Source organism: Psittacula echo (genome assembly GCF_963264785.1).
Source record: "Psittacula echo genome assembly, chromosome: 3".
NCBI lineage: Eukaryota > Metazoa > Chordata > Aves > Psittaciformes > Psittacidae > Psittacula > Psittacula echo.
This window is the reverse complement of record NC_137736.1, coordinates 63,952,583-63,974,134: the sequence shown is the minus strand read 5'-3', so window position 1 is coordinate 63,974,134 and position 21,552 is coordinate 63,952,583. Positions and strand designations below refer to the sequence as shown.

The window sequence follows — 21,552 nt, the reverse complement described above, 5'->3', positions numbered from 1 at the left end:
AAGAGCTGCTTTGACAGGAGACTTGACAGGCTGGTCAAGGCAGCTTTAAACTAGATGCGCTGGGGGATGGGGACATAAATTACATGTCTTCCCATTCAGTGCAAAGGACCCAACCAACCTTCCTGTGGGCTGTGTTTCAATAAACACAATTTGTTCCAGGGAACACGGGGTCCCTCTTGTCCCCTACCACTTCTGCCCAAATGCCATAATGGTCTGTGAACAAGTGAGGTTTTGCATACCAGTTGTTCTGTTAAAATGGGGAAGAATAGTCAAAGCGCTTTCTGCTTCATGGTCTAATCTTTGCAGTTTACTAGCTTAGAATGAGTTTTCACATGACTCTAGCAAAGGGTGCACATGGTGTTTCCTTTGACTAGCATAAGAACAGAAAAGCCACAGTCTGTCACATCTCTGTAAAGTCCAAATGTGTCACTCTGAGTGCCAAAAACCTGTGTGTCATTTAGTTTGACAAGCTTGGGACCCTCACTCGTGTCTAGTGCTTGTGCTGCTTCACAGATGTCCCAGGACACCTTGGCACATATGCTGCTTTGTGTGCCCTGCTGAGGGCTGAAAGGAGAGGGAAAGCCTTACAGCACAGAGGCCCTGCCTGGAAAAGGCTAAATTACGTTGGACAGAGCTATGTCTCTGGCTTCTACATGTAGGTGGGCAGTACAGGGAGGTGAGCAGCTGAGGTAGGAGCAGAGGGTGCTGCTCCACCATGGGAGCATCCCCTTGAGCACGCTGTTTCAGCTGGCCCTGTGGTGCACATTGGCATGCACACAGGAACACTGCTTTCCTTGGTGTCCTAGAGAACCTGCCGCAGGGGCATTGAGCTCATGTCGTGGGTGGTAGTGGGGCACAGCTGTCTCCCAAAGGGAAGACCCACCAGTGCTGCAGATGGATACAAGCAAGCATTCCTGCCCAAGGCAGTCCCTGCACTGCCCTCTCCTAGATGTCTACACACATACCAGTGTAGGCTGTAACATGGATTGCTTCCTGCTCCAGGCTGCTGCAGGAGAGGGAAGCAATCCACATTTGTTCCTGTATGGGGACACGGGTGTGAAGAGCAGGAAGGCATGGCCAGGGAGAGGAAAAGGGCAAGGGTGGCTTCCTTCAGCAGAGAAATCATGGAATCATAGAATCAGCTAGGTTGAAAAGACCTTTAAGATCATCAAGTCCAACCTTTATCCCACGACTGCCAACGCCACCACTAAACCATGTCACTGAGGGCCTCATTTACATGGTTTTTGAACACTTCCAGGGACGGTGATTCCACCACTTCCCTGGGCAGCCTGTTCCAGTGCCTGATCAACCTTTTGGTGAAGAATTTTTTCCTAATATCCCACTTAAACCTCCCCTGGCTATTGCTTGTTGCCTGGGAGGAGACCAACTCCCACCTCAATACAACCTCCTTTCAGGTAGCTCTCCCAGAGCCTTCTGTTCTCCAGACTAGACAACCCCAGTTCCCTCAGCCATTCCTCATCACACTTGTGCTTCAGACCCTTCACCAGCTTTGTTGCCCTTTTCTGGACCCACTCCAGCACCTCAATGTCTTTCTTGCAGTGAAGGGCTCAGAACTGAACACAATGATGGGTGGGAATATCCTGCCATGCTTAGGTTATCTCAGTTCTGGAAAGCAGCGTAGACCTCTACAGTTGGTCTGTAGAGGGAACCTGTGACTGCTAGTCTGCACACTAAGGGTGTAGATGACTGAGCAGGAAGGCTGAGTCAGAGAAGGTTTGGCAGTATTACTATTATTATTCTCCATTCTTTTGTACACCTTCAAACTGCAAACTGCCACTTGGATTCCCTTGTCCACAGAAGCAATGGGCATTTACAAGGTGTTTCAGTGCATCCCTGAGTTTGGCTCCTGTTTCTGCCAGCCACTCAGAAGAAGCCTCCCAGAAGCTCTTTTTTTGGGACCTATGGGGATGTTCAGGAGGTTCCTCCTCTGTCCTCTCCTTCAAGAGGGGGAAAGATGAAAGGGCTGCACCCTCAGCATGTGTGATAGTTTAAAACTTTCTTGGCTGTTTCTGCACAGCAGCTACTCACTGGATGTAACACTTGTAAAAGTACAGCACATTTGCTTATCTTCCAGTGACCTGTAGGGAAATAAATACTCAAAAAATCTTCTTTATTCCCAGTGTGTGAATTCCATACTGACATTGCTACCCTGCAGGGTAACAGGGTCACTCAAAATGCTTCCTTCCTACAACAGAAAGTGATGCAACATAAGCTGCATTACTTTAAACAAATGTAGGATTGCTTCTTTAGTTTTTAAATGTGCTAGATTATTGTGACCCAAATTTGGCTTTATTCTCTGGCTCCTCATGCTTGCCCACTGATTAACACAAGGACAGGAATGGCAGATGCCAAGTACTGTCACATCAGGACAACACCACTGTGCAGCTGCTTCGTGCATGGACCAGTCACACTGAAAGAGGCGAGGCAACAGCATGCCATCCACTAAGGGCACAAAACCCCACCTCCACCCCAAACTTACCTGGGCCGGGGCGCTGGAGGAGAGGTGGGTTAGGTCCCCAATCCTGGCAGCTGCCCGTGGGTCACTGGAGCTGATGAGGACAGGGGCACTGATCTCCATGGAGTGCCGGTTGCTGGTGGCCTGCGAGGACTTGTGCGTCATGCTAAGGGCGGTGAAGGAGTGGCGCTTCTTGGTGTTCTTCTTGCCCTCCGCCTGCCTCTGGGCCGCTGCAGCTGCCCCGGTGCCGGTCAGCGTGGAGCATGGTGCCAGGCCCACCGCTGATGCTGCTGCCACTGCTGCCGGCTCTGTCGTCAGCAGCACGTCGCAGCCAGAGGCGGCTGCCGAACATGTCTTGTCCATCTCGATGAGCTGCTTGGCGGATTCATTCAGCTAGGAGCGGAGGAAAGGGAAGATAAAAAAAGACTAAGAAAAGAAAGGAAGGGCGATGTTGACAGCTTGCTGATGGAACATGCTGGACCTGCCTGGGCCTTCCTCCCTAAAGCACCATGATCCTTTGCTGGTGGCCTACCCCAGCCCCAGCTGCAACCCCAGAAAGGGGATCATGCTGAGCACTGAAATGTGGTGGCTTTCCCGTGGGGCAGAGCAGGGTTTGGGGTGCTATACACGCCTGTAGGGCTTGTTGCAGGGTGGAACTGCCCTGGCAAAACGGGTGCTTGGGACAGGTCCCAAACCCAGCCTGGTTTCATCCCCTGTTCACCATCTTTCAGTAGGCCATCCAGGTCGCCAGTAGGCACACTAGGACGTTTTGCTTCCCAAAACCTGCCCCAAGCCAAGGGTTGTTGTCCAGCTCCAGGATGATGCTCAATCTATTTAATTTTCTGAAGCTGGGTGAGTTATTTCCATTCACTTTTTAATGCCAGAAAAATCAAGAGGGGCAGAATAAACATTTGGGTGAGTTAAGCTAGAACCAAACACCACAAATTGGTGCGCATCAAGCTATGACATTTTAAAAACTGGCATTTCCCAAAATAGCTTGTCCCAGGCTGCAGAGGTAGAGCTGGGGGAAGGAGGCATGAGCCTCTTCATCAATGTCTCATTATTCCCAGGTCCATTATAGGCCTATGCTGAAGTTTGCCACACAGGGTTTTGATCTAGGAGTACAGCTTCCAAATCCTTTCAATTTTATCTCCCTGCCTCCCACGTGACACAGGTTATTCAAACACAGAACCAAATTGAAGGCACTTTTTTCCAGCTCTATGAACTCAACTGGGGAAGAGCATGATGGCCACTGGAAGACTTGCTCAGGGTCCAACTTGAAAAATTGGTCTCATCAGTCCTCCCAAAGAGTTTAAATCTTGGCCTGCACCTGATGGAGACAGCAGAGCACCAGGACCTTCAGGCCAGTTTTCAACCTGCTGTTCCTCATTCAATTCACACTCAAAGATAACCTCATGCCTATAAATGCTAAAGGCGTGCTGGGTGGGACAACCCTACTGCTGAAGCCTCTTGCCTCCTAACCACCATAACTAATACAGAAAAGCTATGCCTTACATAGTTGGAGAGATTCTAGGCGCATAGGGGTGCTACAGCCACTGATGATACATGAAGAGCGCCCTGGAGTCAGCAGTGCTTTCTGCACAGCACTCATTGCCAACAGATCTTCCCCGAAGGGGTTCTAACAGCTGAGGGAAAATGCCACAGCAGACTTTTATATTAAACTAGGATGTACCGCAATATGTTTGCATTTAATGAATAAAAACAACATATGAAAAAGGGAGCCACGGCTAATGTACACGTGCTTTTGCACACACTGCTATTCTGAGACCCACATAAACCAGAAGGGCATGTAATGCTATGCTGGACCAAAACTAGGCTATTTTTGTTTCTGTAACCACTCTATGAGTTACAGCAGCATCCAAGAAACTCAGTCGAGGACAAGGTCTTCTCAGAGTCTAGATAAAAAAAAGAACAGTTGCTGCTCCAAGCCAAGACAATGTAGGAACCTAATACAGGTGAAAATAAAAGGGAAAAAGAGAGGGATGGGTAAGATAACAATAGAAGTGTGCAGTTAAATAAAAGTGTAATTGAGTAGCTTTTATGACTCCCAACCACTGCTGGGAGTCACAGTGCTGTAAATATAAATAAGAACTAGATATTGCTAGCCTTATGCCAGTCATCGTAAGTTTGAAAGCACTTGTGATTCCACAAGGACTCATTCTGAGTAACAGGCAATAAACACACTAACACTTAGAAAGTAAACATCAACTTGCAAGGCCCTTCATTCTGTGACAGCTTCCACCAAGTCAACCAAGAGCCTCCAATTAATGATGCTCTACTACTGTCAGAGCTGCTGGGAGTCCTGTAACCATTCAATTAGCAGGCCATTTTCCCAGCTGCACTCTCCAACTAGAGACCATGCTTACAGCCAGCATAGTGCACTGCACCTGCCAATTTTTGCCCATAACAGCTGATTCCATTTCAGACTCTTAAAGAATGTCCATTATTTCCCACTTCATCATTCTCTAAATTGGTACAACCTAGTATTTGCCAGCAGGCTCCAAGTTGCAAGGAAACCAGATGGCTTCCCTCCCTTAAGTAGGTGTTACAGCTCCTCTCACCCAATTGATGGAGATTGTCTAGCTGAATTATTTGAAATATGAGGAGAAAAAGAGAAGACATCAAATATGCATGATTATTTTCTACATCAGAGCGTGAGGAAATACTTAGCTAATCAACAGCAGGAAAAAAACACCCATATTTTAACTATTTGAAGTTGTTAAACATAGAGTTAAAATAAAGGATTCAGCACTTCCTGATTTTAAAAACAATGCTCCATATGGACAATGAAGTGCTCCAGCTCATAGTATCAACACTGATTCTCTTGTAAGAATTAGATTATAAATCCCACTGGCTGGGATCTAATTTAACACCAAAGCTGTTCTTTTCAAAACAACAAAATCCATTACTTTTTTGTTCAAAGCAAACCGAGTTAAAAAGGTCAATTAATAGAGCTAGTATCTAAATATGGGCTGATAAAACAATAGCCCTATATTGATATAAATGAAGTCATTCTCAGTAGAAGATTAAAGGCAAAAAGAGAACCCCACCCCCAAAATAGTCAAGCTAATGAACTTCTGGGAATGTCAAAGTTTTCCTGAAATACTGGAAAAAAAATATTTGGTCTGCCAAGATAAAAAATGCTTTATAGCTTCACAACTTTATTTTTGTAGAGAAATGTTTTTAAACAGCTTTGCCCACAGATGCTGGAAAGTACTTCCCAAATAGGCTATGAATACCAGAGAAAAGGTTCTGCTTACTACAGCGTAAAATCAAACGGTGCTGCCTCTTCACGAAGAACTTTTAGAAAGCCTTTTCAAAACATAATCATGACTGCTGCAAATTTCTTATTTTAAACTCTGAGTATGTAAACAAACATTGGTTTCTTGTGTCTGTCATCTGATCTTCAGGCAGATCTGCTTCCAGAGGAGAAGCTTAATGGAAAGTTCTGACCCACAATCAATCTCAGGAATTTGCCATTTCTGGAAGGCTGTAGCTCTTACGACAAACTCTAATACCAGAAATCAACTTTCTTGCCCATTTTTGATCCCTCCTCTAGAAAGAACCTAGGTTTGAAATTCTGGTCCACTAAGCCCAAACCATAAAATGCCCTTGAGACTGCAGTGGGACTGATTTTACCCCAAATCCATTCCGTAACAAGGCCATGTCCTAGAAAAGTCAATACGTGATTTAGAGGGACAAAGCTTGGATCTGAATGCGAAAGCAGTCAAACATTCTCAGCAGCCCTGTAATCCTGGTTCTGGGAAAGCAAAACCTTGTGAGGGCAAGCCTTGTAACAGCTGAGGGACCCTACTGTTCAAGAGACGTGATGAAATGGTACAGTAAAACTTCACAGGGTCTCAGTCACTGTTGACTGCAGGTGCTGCATGCAGAGATAAGGATGCACCAGCCTTAGCTACAGAGCTACTGTGCCTGCTTCTCAGGGAGGCATTCTCCAGATGCAAGGAACTGTACTGGAGTCAGCTCCAGCTTGTCTGGTTTTGAAAGGGAAGAAGGGTGTATGTGGAATACCTCTGTGAACAGAGCCTTGTTCACCTCCAAACAACCTTTTACCACAAAGGGAGCAGTAATCAAGCTCTGTTCATTAAAAATCTGCTGATCTTGATCAGGGATCCATACTTGTCTCCCTGCTACAATGCAAGCTGTCATGTCTTTGGCCTCCAGCCAGACAGCCCATGCAATATGAAATAAGGGAGAGGTTTTGTCTTCTGGCTTTTAGATATGACTATTTCAGATATTGTACTTGAGACTTTACCATACGTGTGACAAAGGCACAAACATTAAGCTACCTCACTCAGGACTCCTCTGCTGCCAATTTTTTTTCTTTTTATTAATCTCTCGATAAACCTCATTTTTTCTGCAGAATGCATTATGGTGACTTTCTCCCTCTGTCTCTGTTGCACATGCTTGGCATACACTCACACATATACACACAATCCAGTTCACAATACATGTGGGTTTAAAAGGGACTACTTGTAAACAGCTTCAACATATTTCTTTGTTAAGGATGAGGGAATACAGCAGAGAAACTGTCATCTGCACTGACAACCCCCTTAGTCACTAAGGTAGGATTTAATATGCTCATTACATACCAATGTGATTTAATGAGCTATAGTTTCAATGGGCAGCGTTATGCATCTACTTACATGCCCCCAGCTGGGATGAAGAATGAGGAAAAAGCTACTTCTTGTTCAGTGCGGGTCATAATTAATTCTAGTTTTAGTCCATATGAAAAATTATTACTGCAGAACTTATTGTTGTTATTATAGAACAAGATAGGAGCATGGGAAATTTAGGTCAGGTTTAAATAATTAACCTTTACTGCATCTCCCTTGACAAATATGTCACTGCATTTACTAATCCATGGTAGTGGCAAATTGTTCTAGCTCAGTTTAGAGCTCCCAGGGACACCTTGATGCAACACAGCAGCTCCTGGGTTATCGCAGTTCACCGACAGTGCTGTATTCTGTAAAAGAGACGACAGTAAGTCTTATTCTGCTGTTGAATACTCTGAGCTTTCTAGACATTTAGGTCTGGGTAAGGGATTAATTTCTGACTGGTATCTGACCTACCAAAAAGAGGACCACACTCTGTGTCTGGTTGAGCAACATACTTCAGTGCATACTTGACACTATGTAGGCCAAAGTGTCACTAATGGAACTAAAATGTCATTTTTTTCTGAACAATGAAGGATTGCAGTTATACACGTGCTTCAGTATTTTGTTAAACTGGAGCCAATTTGAACCAGAAAGGATAGTTTATTAAGACTTCCAGGAAAACAGTGCTTCATTTGCTGCATATGCTTTTTTTCTGTCGTTATGGAAAGTATTAGCTAAAGGATAGTGCTTCTCAAATACAGGTGTAAGATCAGAAATATGTTAGTTCAGGCCTTTTTAAAAGCAAAAAGCTATAACCCCCCACATATCAATTCATACCTAATAGAAAAGAACAAATTGTTAAAAAAAATATCCTGCTCAAGGTTTTGTAAAGGAACCACTGAGCAGAGTGAAATGAAAATTAAAATTATTAATAAAACTTCTTCACAATATCCCCTTGAAAAACCGAAAATATTTTCACCTAGGGACTGCTAATTTTTATACTTCACAGTTCATAAATATTGAGAAGCCCACGCCTATATGAATTTTATGCCTTGCAGAAACTTTGGCAATTTGGAGTTCCATAGCTGATTTTGTGATTAAAATAAACAGGCTGAATTTATTACTGCATTTTCACTTCAGAGTAGTTACTTTCAGGAAATATTAAGTTCTTATGCCCTCATTAAATTAGTTTCACTAGTATTATAACTTATGTTCTGAAGCACAGTGAAGTTATTAAGTAAGTGAGGGCATAACTACACAAGAGTCTCCTGTCTCTGCTTGGTCCCTGGGAGGACTGCATCTGTGAAAGCACTTTCATCCCCAGAAAGCAGCATTTCAGAAAACTAAAGCAGCTTTTCCTTACCATTATCCCTACCGGAAAATGCAGGAAACCACCTTTCTTCTACTGTAGCCAAGCAGCAAAACATTCCTTGACTCAAATGGCTGTTAGGGGAAAGTACCTAATACTTTACCTAATACTTTACACGTACATTGGGTAAGTTAGTACAGTGGATGCACAGAAGTTCCAAGGGCTTACTAATGGCATATTAGCAGAAAAAAGTTGTGCCAGAGGTTCTTCAAACAAGTCATATTGAATGCATCTGTAATTTTCATCTTTTATATGTTTTGTAAATTCAGATTCAAAAATGTTTAGAGAAAGCCTCCGAAGTTCTCCATGGACAGTTTAAATTCATTGGATAGAAGCTACAAAATCCTATCTATCTCAATTATTCATTTAGGCACCATCTTCTAACGAAGAATCCTTAGTAAGGCACAGTTCAAGAGAAAATATAGCTAAACCAAAGCATTATTTAACGTTTTTGTGTTAATTTCTAACAATCCGCTATTGCCTTTTCTAATTTATTGCCAGGGAGGGACAAGCAAATGTGGAACAGATTTTCTGCAAGTGGTTTATCCATCATAGAAGATAGATTTCTGAAACCCCACACTGATTGAGAGCAGAATTATTCCATGCAGCCAGAAAATACAAGAAGCACAGTACATGCGCTTGCTTGAACATATGCACACGGAGCAATAGCTGCAGAAATACTTTGCTAGGGCACATTTCAAACTTCAAGTGTCCTGTTCCTCCAGTCATAGGCTGAGATGTGTCTTTTTCTCTTTTTCAAAAGCCTGTTGGATATGTTGACATGTTCTCAGGGAAGGAAGTTCCTAAAACCATACAGAAGACAGCCTTTCTAATAAGGGTCATACATGTACACAATTATGTATAGTCTGGGGAAAGCGAGCCAATCATTTTTGTCTACAACATGATTCCCTGAAAGGCAGTAGTACTTAGCAATCTATTCCCCTGTCTTACAAGATCTTTCTCATTTAGCAGCAATGTCACTTCTAACGCGCTGAGAGGCCGAAGGAATGTTGCATATTAGAACAGCATGTGCTTGGACGAGCGTGTCATCATGATCTTGCAGAATGAAAATAAATGATGCATGCAGCAGAAGTAAACACTAAGCCCTGGGTGGTGAACTGGGAATTTTTCTTTTTTTTTTTTTCTTTCCCTTTTTTCCAGACAGTTTGAAGACGGAAAATGGTTCTCAGTGATGGAGAACAAACACGTGGCTTGGTGAATCCCAGAAAAATGTGCAGGCTGCTACAAAGTCTGCTTAGGAGCAAAGCGCTGTGAGTAACTTTATGGAAACTAATGTCCAAGTCACTGAGAAGAAAGAAAATAAAACTAAATGCAATGACACTGAAAATAGAAGAATTCACCAAAAAGAAGTATGTTTTCTGCATCTCTCTCCACTCCCTGAAACAATTCTAGCTATGTAGCCTTCATCTAAAAGTATAAGGAGTATCTTACTCTGATCTGTCATCTCTGAATCTCAGATCTGCTGTGTGTCTTCAATATGCCTAAGGATTTCCTTCTCTTTTCTTCCTATCTGTCCTCTATGGACACCCTTTTTCCTAATGAGATGCTCATGACTGTACCAAAGCTCCTTTGAAAGCAAGAAATGTAACCAAATACAGCTTTACTCAACATCAGAAAGAATGGGAGAAACCAGCTTATTTTTACTTATAAATTATTCAGAAAGCTAAATAAAAAGTGCAGTCATGAATTCATGGGCTTGATCCTAAATCCTTTGAAGTCAGTGGCAAAACTCCAGCTGCCTTCAACGGTGGAAGGCACCATCTGGCACCAATTTCAGTACCAGAGGAGTCCCTGTTGGAGCCTGTGAAGATTTTACTGACAAACTACTTTTTCACTAAAAACCAAAACTCATTGGAACTTAAGTACTTTCCAGGAACATGCTGATTTTGACAAGACGTCCATCAGGATACATTTCTCAAATGATGTTTCTCAGCTAAGTAACAGGAATGACCAAGGCTACAATGGTTTGGGAGTTCACCTGAGTGAAGTGACTGAAGGTCCCTGTGAGGAAGAACAGCGTGGGAGACGTGAAACAGCATTACCACTTTCTTCGTAGAAAGCCACTAGCTTTCTGCCTATGCTGAGTCTCCTTCACTCTTGTTAAATTGAAAACCTTTGCAACTCTCCCTCTGAGTCCTGATGCTGGTAAAAGTGTGAGCAGCCTTATGCTGGGCAGCAGCCTGGACAGGAGACCAAGATGGACTCAAGAGGCTTTCAGAAGCAGTTCAAATGTAGTCTGCATGCCTTACTGACACCTGTCAGCCTTTTACCATTGCTGCCAGCTACTGCAAGAAAGAGGAAGCCCTCTGGAGCAGCTTTGTGTTGAAATCTGGAAATCCTTTCGCTTGCAGAAACTTTCACTTCGAGCCATCTGGACCTCAAAACTTCAGCATGGGCTAGGAAAGATACTGCAGTTCCTGGAGCAGAGCTGTGTAGGTCAAAAGGGATCTGTAAGCAATACCTGCAGTGTCAATGTGCCTTAAAAAGAGCCAACTCTCCTTTTTTTAGAGTTTTCTGAAACTTTCTATCTCTTCCTCAATGTTCCACAAGGGTCCTGGTGCTGTTGTTTACTTGGTTGATCAACAGTACCCATAAAATAGCGAATTAACTGAAAATTGACAAGTCAAATACCACCAATTACAGCAGAGGATCTCTTCAGAGACAAGGCAAGCATTGAACCTGGGACCCTTATAGCAAATAGCTTCTTTTTTTTATAGCAAAAAGTGCGACCCTGAGTAATTATAAATGGTATTGTGAACCAGGCAATATCATTTATGTTGTTGTGTGGACCCTTGTCTTCTTAATAGCTGCACAGTGCACACATGCTACCTACCAGACATGACATTGTGCCCTTCTGCTCATTCTCTGAGATTTCATCCTGCAAATACTGTTCTTGAAAATACTCTTTTTATAATGTTCAGGGTTGTGGGAAGCATGCAAGAATACGATATCTTTTTTTTAAGGAAAACAAATTTTCCAATTCAGTATGATTGTGCAAGGCATTTGATATTGCCCTGCACAACATTGAGAAGCATGCATTTGATGGATGGACCACTCAGTGGATAAGGAATTGGCTGGATAGTTGCACTCAAAGAGTTGTGGTCAAAGGCTTGATGTCCAAATGGAGACCAGTGATGAGTGGCATTCCTCAGGGGTTGGTATTGGCACCAGCGCTGTTTATCATCTTTGTTGGCGACATGAACAGTGGGATTGAGTGCGCCCTTAGCATGTTTGCTGATGACACCAAGCTGTGTGGTTTGGTTGACACGCTGGAGGGCAGGGATGCCATCCAGAGGGACCTTGACATGCTTGAGTGGTGGGCTAGTGCAAACCTCATGAAGTTGCACAAGGCCAAGTGCAAGGTCCTGCACCGGGGTCGGGGCAATCCCAAGCACAACTAAAGGCTGGACAGAGGCTGGATTGACAGCAGCCATGAGGAGAAGGACTTGGGGGTGTTTGATGATAAGAAGCTCAACATGACACGGCAGTGTGCACTTACAGCACAGAAAGCCCACCATATGCTGGGCTGCATCAAAAGAATTGTGGCCAGCAGGTCAAGGGAGGCGATTCTCCCCCTCTACTCTGCTCTCATCAGATTCCACCTAGAGTACCGCACACCTGGAGTACCACACACCTGGAGTACCGCACACCTGGAGTACCGCACACAGTTCTGGGCCACCAACATAAGCAGGATGTGGACCTGTTTGGGTGAGTCCAGAGGAGGCCATGAAAATGCTCCAAGGGCTGGAGCACCTCTCCTACGGAGACAGGCTGAGAGAGTGAAGTTGTTCTGCCTGGAGAAGGTTCAGGGGAGACCTGGCAGCCTTCCAGTACCCAAAGGGGGTCTGCAAGAAAGCTGGAGAGGAACCTTTTATTAAGAGCATGTAGTGACATGAGAAGAGGGAATGGCTTTAAGCTGAAAGAGGGTAGAATTAGATTAGATATTAGGAAAAAATTCTTTACTATGAGAGTAATGGGACCTTGGAACAAGTTGCCCAGAGAAGCTGTGGCTGCTCCATCCCTGGCAGTGTTCAAGGCCAGGTTGGATAGGGCTTTGAGCAACCCAGTCTAGTGGAAGGTGTTCCTGCCCATGGCAGGGGGGTTGGAACTGGATGATTTTATGGTCCTTTCCAATAGCAACAACACTATGACACTATGATTCTATGGAAGAAACAAAATATATATATCTGCTGAAGTCACTTCTGAATTTGACAGCAGAATTGTTCTGGTGGATAATGACAATAATGTCTATATGCACCTCATATTGCCAGTGCAGGAAGCATGAAGTTGGGTAAAGCTGGGAAGGTCTTGGAAGCTCTTGGAATTGCAGCAAAAGGAGCCCATGGGAAAGCCAAAGTTGTTTTTCAAATACTGCAAGGCTTGGTCTACACTGAGTAAGTAAGGAGTCTTTGTTGTGGTGATTTACAACTTTGTGTAGAATAAGAAATCTTGTGCAATTGGGGAAAATTAACTTTTATGTGCTGCAACTGAAGATTACCTATGGGGAATTGCACACAAATAAATGTACTGCTTTCCATATTTCTGATAAAGCAGTGAAATGAAGAATGAAAGCAAATGCCAAGAAAATGTTTTGGTTCAATTGCTTGTAAAAGGAACCAAGGTATACACACTTCAAGCAGACATTAGCACTATAGGGTTGTGATAAACAGCTTTTGCCCTGTGTGTACTATATTTAGGACAGATGTTTTTTTACTACATAGTCTTCTGGCTCCTGCTTCCCAAATACAAGACAGAGAAGGATTTCTGGATGTGATACGGAGTATTTGCAATAGAATAATGTCCCATGGGGTTGTATAGTTAGATTCTGTGTGTGTGGAGTTCCTGCTACAGCTGGCTGCAAAGCGGGATTGCTGGTTGTGGTGGAGAGTTGCAGCACCAACTCTAGGGTCACACCGTATTTCACTGAAAGCAGTCAATATCAAAGGATGTCACAAAAGCTGCTGCATCATTGGAGCACTGTGTCCAGGCCCTGGGCTCACTATTTGCCTGTTAGGGTGAAAATATGAGTCAGGACATGATGTACTGCTGTTTCATCCAAGCGCCTGATGACTCCCTAGAGGGACAGTTCTGAGATATTTCTCTGAAATGGAAGATGAACTACACATGTTTGAGATAGGCAGCAGCACACCAGGATACACAGATTGTCTGTATGACAAGGAAACCATCGTTCTTACCTAGGCACACAGATGAAAAAAAGCACTTGCCTGCCGGAGTCTGCACCTTGTGGTTGCACTATCTTGTTTATTATGGTGTAAACTCTGCTTTAAATTAACTGCGTATTTAAAGTGCCTCCTTTCCATACAGATGTGCTGATGCCTGGTACAACAGAACAGGTCTATTTTCCCTCAGTGAGAGCACTACTTTGCATCCTTCTTCACCTATACAGTGAGCAGTTATTTTTAAACAATTCTTGTACGAGACTGTCTTACCTTGGAGACCTTTATACTTCTGACATACTTATTAAAAGGCAACAACAGATTGGGACAGCATTAGGTAGCAGTGGCAGTTGCATATGGCATAATCATGCACAATCTCAGTTGTGTAGGAAGCCTGACTAGGCTCTGAAAGCCAGTCTGTAAGATATGAAAACGTGTCTCCTGTGCTATATGACGATGTAATTGGGTTTGCAACCCTCCCCCGTGATCTTGTGGAAGAAAAATCTGACAAGGCTGAACTGTGACAAATTCCCTCGATTCCTCAAATTCTTGACTGAAAATGGCAGCATTCAGCCTCGCACTCATGGAACGACTGGCTGCCCCTCGCCTACAGGAACGATTTGCAGCCTTCTTTGGAGAATCTGAGATGTTAAAATATGATTGGGTACAAGTCCAAGGTCAGAGTCGGATGTCTCTCCACTGACTTGCCAACAGCTGCAGTCAAGGAGTTCACTGAACTTTCTGGCTATCAAACTAGAAAATGTTATTTGTTCAACTTCCTGAGTCTGATTTCTGGTTTAGGGTAAAGGACACGTACCCAGTGCGGTTGAGTCATGCAGTGAAGCAATTAGTACACTTCCCTCTTGTACAGTCACCTAAAGCTGGATTCGTGCTCTGGTGTCTGTCAAAGCCCGATCTGCAGTGGATGTCACTGCTATATAAGAGGTGTACCATTTCTTCAGTGCCAATAAGCTTTGAGCAGATCTTTTAGGATGTTCAGGCACGTGTCAAATTACTGCAATAAAGTACGATGATTGCCGGCATTTGTCACTTTTATGACATCCATATGCAAATGTTGTTTATGTTAGTATGCTACAACTGGAAGGAATTTGGAAAACCACTGCTCTAGGCCATGCTGTTTGAGTTCTGAGATGGCAAAATTAATGGGCTAGCAAAAAATCTGCACAGTAGGAAATCTTTCTGAAAGTGAAGAACACTTTTGGTTTGGCTTTTTTTTTTTCCCTCCCTGTGTCTGGAATTGCTCAAGCTCAAAAAATTCCCTAACACATTCCTTTCTGACAATGTACTGCCCTGGATTGCACCTACATTTTGTAGACAGAGACAGGTTGTCCTGAGGAAACAGAATTTTTGCAGACTATGACCACACTGTGCCATGCAGTCACACAGAGACATTTGTTAATAACACTTATATTATTTTTGCCATTAAATGCTGAAGAATTCCCACCACACATCAAAACTCCATTGTGAAAAGCATTATGTAAACACAAAGCAACAAGACATCTCTTGGCCCAAAGAAAGTACAATTTAAGATGAGGACAAGAGACAATATATAGATATAGACAAAATACACAACCAGGCAGTCTTATCAGCAAGACGGTCAGAGGATTTTGCACCCTGTAAATCTTTTGTAGGCATCACAGCCAAGAACAATTTTAGAGAGGAGTCTGGAGGAACGGTGCTGATGCAGATGTCCGGGTGCTTTTGAAGAATTCATCACAATAGTGAAGACCACTATGAAGGAAAATGGGAATTTGAAAAAACTGACAAGGTAATTGGCATTACTGGCTGATCAAAGACAGGGATTGATCTTTCTGTAGTGAATGGAAGACCACTGGTAGGGGGAGTAATAAGTAATTAAAGTTTGCAAGTAAGGGAAAGTTGTATGGGCCCTACAGGACAGAAAAGGGCTTCAGACAGAAAGAAGTGACAGCAGATGAGTACTCTAGATAGTCATGAACGAAGCAGGACTACATTTTCTAAGGATGCAAAAAGGATGTAGCCAAAATGAGGATACGAGATGATGAGAGTTTGATCTTTGTGAATGGCCAGCAATCAGGTTGGCTAAAGACTAGGTAGGACTGCCACTCACATGATGAATGGAGCGAGGCATGAGGGCATGGCTCCCATTGGCAATGTCTTTATCTCTTTCCATGAAAGTACATTGATCCCTCTTTAACCAGTAACCAGACAGGAACAGTCACACACTTAACTAACCTACCTATGACTGTGTACTGCACTGAAGCCTCAGGTATGACTTGAGTGAGAGTTGTTCTACGCAAAAGCAGACATATATATCTCTGAAGTGGTGTGGAGCTGCCTTTGCTATGACCTTAAACTCAGCCTTTTAAAGTCCTTTTATATCCTAAAGGACCCCCATATGACAAAACCTTGGGCTTGAGACAGAGCATGGCCCAAGACAGTAACCAGACAAGGTTAAACCATGACAGCCCCCGACTGCTGAGAAGGGGCAGAGAAGCTCAGTGCCAGTACCAAGATCTCTCAGACATTGTCATAGCCTGGGGGACTGCTAAGAATGATGTATTGTCGTGGTTTAAGCCCTCCTTCCACCCCAATAATTTGTACATTAAGGGAGAGAAAAAACAGGCACCCATCAATCAATACAGCCACACTTCTCCCTTCTGAGCAATGCACCTGTGGAAATAAAAGTCTTTGGCTGGGAACAGGCGAGCCCCTCTATCCACAAGCCTGGAGCACGGACAGAAGATGCTGAGGCCATTATTTCTGCTGTGAAAGTGAAGACACACAGTTTTTCTTCTTGCGCTAGCAAAAGAAAAGGGACAAAAGAGGAAGACATGCCTGTAAATCCCTTATTCTGCTGCTGGGGTAGAAGAAGATCACAGAAAAGGGATCAATAAGATGAAAAGAAACATGCTACGGAGCTTTACCTTCCCCACCAAAAGCAGGGCCAGTAGGGAGTGCTATCCCTCCTTCAGCACAGCCACTTTCCTCTCGAATCGGTAACACAAGGCAGAGCTGCTTCTCTTCTCAGTGCCCTCCCCTTAGCCACAGGGTAAGAGAAGAGTATCTCCAGCATGAGTACACCATCACTGCCTGAATGCTCTGGCGCCTCTCCTGCTTCGTCCCAAGGTTTCCAGAAAAATTCTGTTACAGAAAAAATTCTATTATGGAAACCTCTCTCATGAAATTTCCTGTCAACTTGATTCAATTGTGTCTAAACAGATCGGAAGACTTCAAAGTCAGATTTAGAGCAGGACACTCCCTCTAGCCTTACTTAAACCGAAGCTAATATTATTAAACTTGTTTATGGAGTACCTATTGCTGCTTTGTCCTAAAATTATAACTTAATAAAATAATTAGATAAATTGAGGGACAACCAGAAGGTAGAGGAGGTTGCTTGTACAAAGCCCCACATTCCTCACCATTTTGGCATGATGGCTTTAAAGCACAGTTCAACAGCAGCATTGCCTTCGGAGTATCTGTGGATGAGGGTTATTGCCCCAGTCATGTTTTCCTGCAGTGAGCGTGAGATGCCATATGTCCTCATATCCCATCCTCCCACTTTCCACCCTGTATCAGCATGGATGTTCATGTGGCTGTGCAGAAAATGGGATGATGGAACAGATAAGACTGGAAAGTAAAAAAAGAATGACAACTTAAAGGAGTAGCTTTCAACAGGGTGAGTTCCCTCATCCATCTCTGCATGCAGCCCCAAGTAAAGCGTTGTCACAGATGAGGTAAAAGAAGGACAATCCCTTTGGCAGCAGCCCTTGTTTTTGTCAGAATAAAATAACACCAGTATCACACCCAAAAATGGACAGCAGAACATAAAATTAACAAGGGACGATCTACTTTGTAAATTAGCAAAGTAAGCAGAACCAAGGACTCCTATGTAATTTCTTCTACATGGGTAGACTAAACACAAAGGGGTGAGCCTCTGAGAATCCTGTATGTTCTAGAGAAAATCTGGAAAAGATGGAGACCCCTCAAATTAATTCCAACTATCCCCCCTGTTTCTGATTTTTGTTTTGAATTTGTTTGTACTGATTCCTCCTTTTGTCTTTTGAACTTGGTTTTCTCAATGTTCAGCTTTAACACCTAACAAAGTGTTAGAGGATTCGAGACTGAACTCAGACATCTGGTTTTGGCATAGCTAATGACATTTTTAGGGTAAAAATCAACTTCATATGTTATTTTTGTTTTTGAAGCATGTGTTCAGCATACACATGCACTCCTGGGTCTTGTTGCCCCTACAATAAAGACAGTTTGACCATTCCAGGATCTGCCACAGTAAGAAGTAAGGAAAGAAGTAAAACCATTCATAGCTTCATCCTATCACAAAACTACTCCTCTTTGAAAGCTTAAAGGGTCAAGCTCGACCACTTTTTGTGACTCTTCACCAAGGCAGAATAATATTTATGTAACACGCTATCTTCTGAAAAGAGAGATCAGAGGAGGCTCTAACAGGGTCTAACAGGCACTGCCTGGCAAATCAATTATGGTGTCACTGACATCAGCTGTCCACCCTGTCTCTCTGATGGAGGTCACACTACCCACCACAGGCACACCAAAGGATAATGTGTGCTTCCACCTTCTCCATGTCCTTTAACAGGCTGGGATTTTAATATTGAACCCACTTTTCTTTGGCAGTCCCAGTACCAGTGTCGCAGCTGACACATTTGGATTGAAGATATCTACACTGAGAGTTATAAGGCACCAGGAAAGCTCCCCAAGAAGGAAGCTAATTAAGATGTGCAACATGCACTAACAAGAACACTAGGAAACAAAATGTAGAATGCCTGTGTGAGAAATAGTTAAATCCTTTAGGATTTTCTTTTTAATTAACTGCTAGACAAATCATGTATTTGTTGACATATAACTTCTTAACATACATTCATGCATTAGCTCTAGGTAAGTGAGACTGAAAGATACTTTCTTTTCAAAAGGAAAAAGATCCCAGGAATTCATCAGTGCTGAAGCAATCTTTAGAAGCTGTCAGAGATGATCAATGGCTGGAAAAGACAAAAGCCCTGTTCTCATGCCTCCTCCAGAGAGACTGGATTACTGATGATGCGCTCTAGAGCTGCCCCAGGATAGCAGGCAACACTCAGTGGGGAATGCTAATTTATAGTCCTCGGAAACTTGTGCTGCTGTGGAAACATTTCAATCCAATGGTTGTGTGTTATGAGGCTGCTGAGCACCACTGGGAAGTCCAAAACATTTGTTGCACAGGCAAAAGCTTAAGTAATATGCTATTTATTTAGTTGGTCCTGTCATAGAATCATAGAATCACAGAAACAACTAGGTTGGAAAAGACCTAAGGGCCAAGGGGGCTGATGCTTAGCCTGAGGCATTTTTCCACTTGAAACATTGCAGGACCACATGGAACATCTACTTTTTTGTTGTGTTGAAGAGACTTCTTCAACACCCATGTCAAGCCTCACCTATCCCAGGAGAAGAATAAGGAAATAATGGGTGGTAGAGTGCACCCAAGCCTCCCCAAGATTTGCTGTGCATGTGTCTAGGCACTGCCAAAAGCTTACTCATTCAGGGCACCTTGTTGCTTCTTAAAGACAGAGAAGTGTTAAGGTTCCTTAGCAAAATCAGAACAAACACTGATAGGTGTATGACAGATAGGAACTGTTGGAAATTGATAAATATTGCCTATAGCATTGAAGAACTCACTTGAATATAGACTCTTTGCTGGTGAAATTGAAGGTTTTATGTGCAATGCGCATTGTGAGCCTTTCCCTTTCACACCATGCAGAGCACAGACTCACAGCCCAAGCAACTGCAGAAGACAAAGGATAGATCCCCCTCCTTTAGGCTGGAGCTGGTGGCCCTGCCTGCCCTGCCCAAATGATGAAGAGAAACAGGCTCTTCTACATATAGGCTCATCTGACATGTTTTAGATGTTTCCATTAAGCAGCAAGGCCTATTTATCTCCCTATGAGCACTTGGTCATCTCTCTTGATGCTAAGGGGCAGTCCAGTTAGCTCACGTGCAGAGTTACAGCTACTGCTGGTCAGATAAACAGTACATAGAGACCTGCAAGGTCTTATGAAAGATAAGAGTATTTCCCAGTTCAAAGGTGGTACTGAAGGCAGAACTGCTGCTTCTTGGTGTGACTCATCAGCATGACTGCACTTCAGCAGATGTTTCTTCACCTACCATCCAACGGAAAATTTATGTTTAAAAGAGAGAGTGAAAAGAAGGATGAAAGGACAGTAAAGAGAAAGAATTAAAATGGATGAAAAGTATCTACCAAGATGGAACAGTTAGTCTGTGAAGACATTTAGTTCTCTCTGTCCAGGGAAATCGAGGGAGTCATCACTAGTGCTTTTTTTGTAACAAAAGCAACCCCAGGACCATGACAGGAGAGCATAAACTTTGAGGCAGGAACCAAAACTCATCTTAGAAATAACAGAAATGAGACAGAATTGAACCCAGGACCAGAAGACATGTATTCAAGCACAAGCATAACTCAGGAAAGTTGGAGGGAAAGGGAAGGGCTGACGGGTAGCGCTTTGTGCCGATGCCAGAGGGAAGTGGCAGCACATGCAGAACAGAGCAGGTAAGACCACAGTCAGCTTGCACTGTGAAGGATGGCAAGCAGGGTTTTGCAGAAGTGCTGTAAATCCTTGAGTGCACTGTGGCTAGAGATCAAAGTCTTGTTATCAGCTCAAGAGCAGAAGTCAGTCCATCTTAGTGAGGTACCTCACTTGCACTTCAGTTTTTGGCACCTACGAGGCATGGCTTCAAAAATGCCCCATATGGATACAAGAATTATATATATATGCTTTTGAATGACTCAGGAAATTGTCTTATTTGTCAAGATTGTGTGCTTAAGTTGGTTGGGCTGGAAACCTTCTATAAATTACCCTAGAAAGCTATTTTTACAAAATAAAATCTAGGAAATTTAGATGTTACTCATAATGGGGCTTGGGCAGGAAAGATATTCTTGAATGTGACAGCTAGAAAACTTCTGGTTCAACAGTCTCCGAAACAATAACAGGTGATAATAGTTTGGATGTGGTTTTGATTAATAGAAAGATTGGTCATAACATATAAATCTGAATAAATTAATTATGATTAATTTCTAATGTTCATTCATGTGAATGCAGGCAGAAGACCTGTAACTATAACTGTCAATTCCCAGAAGGCAAACTTTCACAACCTACGGCTATGTCTAAATTTATGTGCTGTGTATCACCACGACTCACCACAGATCTCATGACTGTCTGGGCTGGAGGATGACTCAAATGTGACAGCACTCCCACCTGTCTCTGTATGTACTCCGCGGTGCCCACCTGAGATGAACTTCGGAGGAACGTGCTCCCCGACGCAGAAACCAGAAAGCGATCCTGCATGGGCTTATCCAGATATAGCCTGAAGGGAGCAAGTGATTAGAAAAGGTCTAGAGAGTTGAGTAGCTCAGCTAATCTAGTGTAGGGGAAACCTGGCATTTAAGTCAAAAGGTGAAAATGCAGCTTGTTTTTGTGTCCTAAAGATGAAGAAAAGTCTTACAGAATCTGCATGAATGATCACGTTATGAAGGATGTTAGAAATTACCTGGAAAACTTAAAAATAAATTATTCAAAATTAAAAAAAATAATAAAAAATGTCCTAAGTCATGCAAATTTACATTTTACATAGGAAATTCAAAGACCAACTGGTTCTTTATTCATACAAGCAAAAGGGAAAATAAGAAATTGAGCTGTTATGCAGAAAAGATGTGCCATAGATTTAAAATAATATGTATATATAATATACATATATATAATTTTATATTATTATATACTGTACGTTCAATCTTCTCTCTTCTGACTGATGTTACAATTATTATAAGTTCTTTAAATTATTTTACTT

The 21,552-nt window shown here is 43.0% G+C and overlaps 1 protein-coding gene across 1 annotated transcript in view; it reads right to left on the bottom strand.

Annotated features, from left to right (window-relative positions):
• SH3RF3 (SH3 domain containing ring finger 3) overlaps window positions 1-21,552 on the bottom strand; it is a gene marked incomplete at its 3' end in the record, with an annotated part of 248,075 nt that overhangs the window by 55,302 nt on the left and 171,221 nt on the right. The window contains exon 4 of the mRNA XM_080614032.1: window positions 2,501-2,869. Coding sequence (XP_080470158.1) covers window positions 2,501-2,869 — 369 coding nt within the window. The remainder of the gene's footprint in view (window positions 1-2,500; window positions 2,870-21,552) is intronic.